The 3,498-nt window shown below is 59.1% G+C and overlaps 1 protein-coding gene across 1 annotated transcript in view; it reads left to right on the top strand.

Moving 5' to 3' along the window:
• Window positions 1-3,498, top strand: part of PPP2R1A (protein phosphatase 2, regulatory subunit A, alpha) — a 32,875-nt gene that overhangs the window by 16,375 nt on the left and 13,002 nt on the right. Inside the window, exons 2-4 of the mRNA XM_006897386.1 lie at window positions 2,003-2,093; window positions 2,654-2,754; window positions 3,208-3,440. Of these exons, the coding sequence (XP_006897448.1) occupies window positions 2,003-2,093; window positions 2,654-2,754; window positions 3,208-3,440 (425 nt within the window). The remainder of the gene's footprint in view (window positions 1-2,002; window positions 2,094-2,653; window positions 2,755-3,207; window positions 3,441-3,498) is intronic.

Genomic DNA, 3,498 nt, shown 5'->3' with positions numbered 1-3,498 from the left:
GGGGGGGAGGCCATCCTCTCCAGCAACAGCTCCGTGCTCCCCTAGTACTCCTCCCTCCAGTCCCAGGACCACCCCATCCTTCACCCCACTTTCCCCTCTCACTCGGGTACAGTTTATAGTTAGTAACACGTTCGTGAAATTTATAACACATACTATATACAACTGTGGAGTGTGTAATACGCTAATGTCATCACATTCGTAAATTTATGTATAATTCTCACAACCCCTGAAGACAAAGGCTGGGATTTATAAACTGACAGTACAAGAAAATAACAAGAGCCTTTTAAAAAATGAGATTCTCGGCTTCTGTCAGGGAGCTCAGCTCATGTTAAGGAGTTGCACTGTCAACCCGGAGGCCCACAGTTCGAATCCACCAGCTGCCCTGCAGGAGAAGGACGGGCAGTCTCCCCTCATGTGATTTACAGCCTCTCACAACCCGCTGGAGGGTCAGCTCTGCGTCGGTGCTGACTCCACGCACACGACAGCTTTTGTCAGGACTGACTTGTTAGGGAGCTCTGGGGCGCGGTCCGTAGGGCTTGTGGTGCCTCCGACAGTTCAGATCCACCAGCTGCTCTGTGGGAGGAAGGAGGGCCGTCTCCCAGGCAGTTTTCAGCCTTGGAGGGTCAGCTGTGAGTCAGCGCCAGTGCTGAGTTGAGTTTATAGTAGTTTTGTCAAAACAGAACTCTGTCATAAGTCAGGGACCAGCTCAGGTGGCTTCGTGGTAAGGAGGTGACCTGCCAACCCAGAGGTACGCTGTTCAAATACACTAGCTTCTCCACGGGAGATGGAGGGACAGTCTCCTCCCGTGTGATTTTACCGCCTCTGAAAACCTGCTGGAGGGACAGCTCTGGGTTGGCTCTGACTCGATGGCATACGACACTAACACCTGTTTCAAACCACCTGGCGTTGAGTCGGTTCTGGGCTCCCGTGCGCCAGAGTGCAGCTGTTCCGGAGGGTTTAAGGGCATGTTTTTCAGTTACGTCACCAGGCCTTAAACCACGCTGCCTCTGGGTGGATTTGAACCACCAACCTTTCCACTAAACCTTCTGCACCATCCAGGACTCTGATGGTGTATTAGAGGGTACAGAGTACAAGAGGGAAGACACAGAGAAGGGGATAGGACGTGGGGACACTTGGTTGGAGAAATGCTTTTCAGCAGATGCCAGCTCACTCAAACCCCTGTGCTGCTGCCCCCACTGCCCTTGTCATCCAGTGAGTCGGTCCCAGAGCCCCTTGTCGTTACCTGGTGACTCAGGTGGTGGGATCACCTGGTGGCCATTGGAGGTTCCTGCAGACAGTCCTCGGACCCCTCCCACGTCCGGTCCCAGACCACCACAGGATAGCGAGGGTGTTCTGGTTTCCCAGAGTGTGACACTCACGGGGACAGCCTGCGAGCTGGCATCCTGCAAGAGCTGAGACTGGAAGGGTGACCCAGGCAGGGGGACCTCAAGGCCCCAGGTGAGCACCTGCTGTTGGAACGTGGCTGGTAGATCTGCTGACGCCGTCTGGTCCCGAACCACTAATGTTAGATGAAAGGTGCCGTCTGCAGAATGTGCTACAGTGAGACCCCCAAGGGCCAGAGTGCCTGGGGCTGCATTGCGTGTCCAGGTCTCAGGACACCTGTCAGTGTCTGAGAGGGGCCATGGTGACATAGTCTGGAGTGTGCCTCTGTTAGGCTAAACACCAAGAGTCTGCCGGTTTGAATCACCAGTGTCCACCCTTCCTGGTGAGATTACGGCCTCTGATGCTTGGTGGCTGCTTGCCACAAGTTGGAACCAGCTCAAAGGGGGACAGAGTGTCCACTCCTTCCGTGGGGAGAATTTGCAGTTTTCTTTCCTGGAGTTTGCACCTCGCAGCCCTGACGTCTGCAAGGCGTTCCTTCTCTGTCCGTGACATTGTGACTTGCTCCTGGCCAGACCCCGACACGGCTGAGCCCTGCCTTGCTGGAGGCCGCCGTCCGCTGGAGCCTTTCTGACCCCCCTCTCCTCTGTCCTCTCTTCAGCTTCGCCTCAACAGCATCAAGAAGCTGTCCACCATCGCGTTGGCCCTTGGTGTCGAGAGGACCCGCAGCGAGCTCCTGCCCTTCCTCACAGGTACCGGTGGGCTTCTGGGGTCTGCATGGGGTGGGACCGGGCACGGGGACCAGGTATGGGGGAGCTGCAGCAGCTGGGCCTTCGTGGCAGGCGCTGCTGGCCGCAGGGGGGCCTGCTGAATGGACAGCCGCTTCGTGCGGGGATCTGGATGCAGAGAAACTACATCTGTGCAGGCAGAAGCAGACCGTCTGTCGGGGAGATGTCAGAGCAGAGACGCTGGCATCGGGGGCCTGGGTTCAAGTCCCAAAAGGGACACCGAGACAGCCAGCACTTGCTGTGGAAGGATAGGGCTGATACGTTTGTCGAATGCGGGGCGGCCTTGCTTTGTGGATGAGGCCCTATGGGGTCCACACAGCACCCTGTAAATGGGGTCTCCTGTACCCTGTGCCCACCGAGTGCTGTCATTCATCTTGGGGCACGCCCCCATCACTCAGTTCTGTCTCTGTGGGCCCATGGTCCTGACAGATGGTGGCGCACAGGGCACCTCTCTTTCCAAGCTGTGATGACGGGGTGAGCTGGGTTCGGTGCTCCTGTCACAGCCTCCGTCCTGGTTCCCACAGACACCATCTATGATGAAGATGAAGTCCTCTTGGCCCTGGCGGAGCAGCTCGGGACCTTCACCACCCTGGTGGGGGGCCCGGAGTTCGTGCATTGCCTGCTGGTGAGTCTGCAGGGCAGATAGGGCCTCCCCCGTCACACCCGGGGCCCTGGGGGACCAGAGGGACAGGGCTTTCCCTGGTCACCTGTCCTAGGGACTTGGGGGTCAGCAGGAAGGGGGATTGGAGGGGCAGAATGTTCCTCGGCCACATCTAGGATCCTGGGGGCCCAGAAGGACAAGTCCTTCCTTGGTCAAACCTGGGGTCCTGGGGGCCAGCCCAGAGGGGGGATGGACAGCCAGGGCCTTCCCTGGTCGCACGGGGGCCTAGTCCTCAGTTCCCCCTTCTGTAGAGTAAGAGCAGTAACAAGACCTGCCCGGTACCCCTCCGTGAGTTAGGCCCGAACCCCCTAGAGTCAGTCACTGCCGCTGTTCTGGGTGTTTGAGAGCAAGAACTGCAGGGCAGACCTGTGGGGGTGCTGGAGGGAGGCTGGGCCGTGACCCGTGCTCTGTGCGCAGCCGCCCTTGGAGTCGCTGGCCACGGTGGAGGAGACGGTGGTTCGGGACAAGGCGGTGGAGTCCCTGCGGGCCATCTCACACGAGCACTCGCCCTCGGACCTCGAGGCCCACTTCGTGCCGCTGGTGAAGCGCCTGGCGGGCGGCGACTGGTTCACCTCCCGCACGTCGGCCTGCGGCCTCTTCTCTGTCTGCTACCCCCGGGTGTCCAGCGCGGTCAAGGCCGAACTCCGACAGTGAGTCCCCCAAGCCCACCCCCACCCGTCAGCTCAGTGACTTTGGGGCTTCTCCTCC

This window comes from Elephantulus edwardii, unplaced genomic scaffold (genome assembly GCF_000299155.1).
Source record: "Elephantulus edwardii isolate Elephantulus edwardi_28Jun2011 unplaced genomic scaffold, EleEdw1.0 scaffold00208, whole genome shotgun sequence".
NCBI classification, from domain to species: Eukaryota; Metazoa; Chordata; class Mammalia; order Macroscelidea; family Macroscelididae; genus Elephantulus; species Elephantulus edwardii.
The sequence above is the reverse complement of the archived record's forward strand: the minus strand, read 5'-3'. Positions and strand labels throughout refer to the sequence as shown.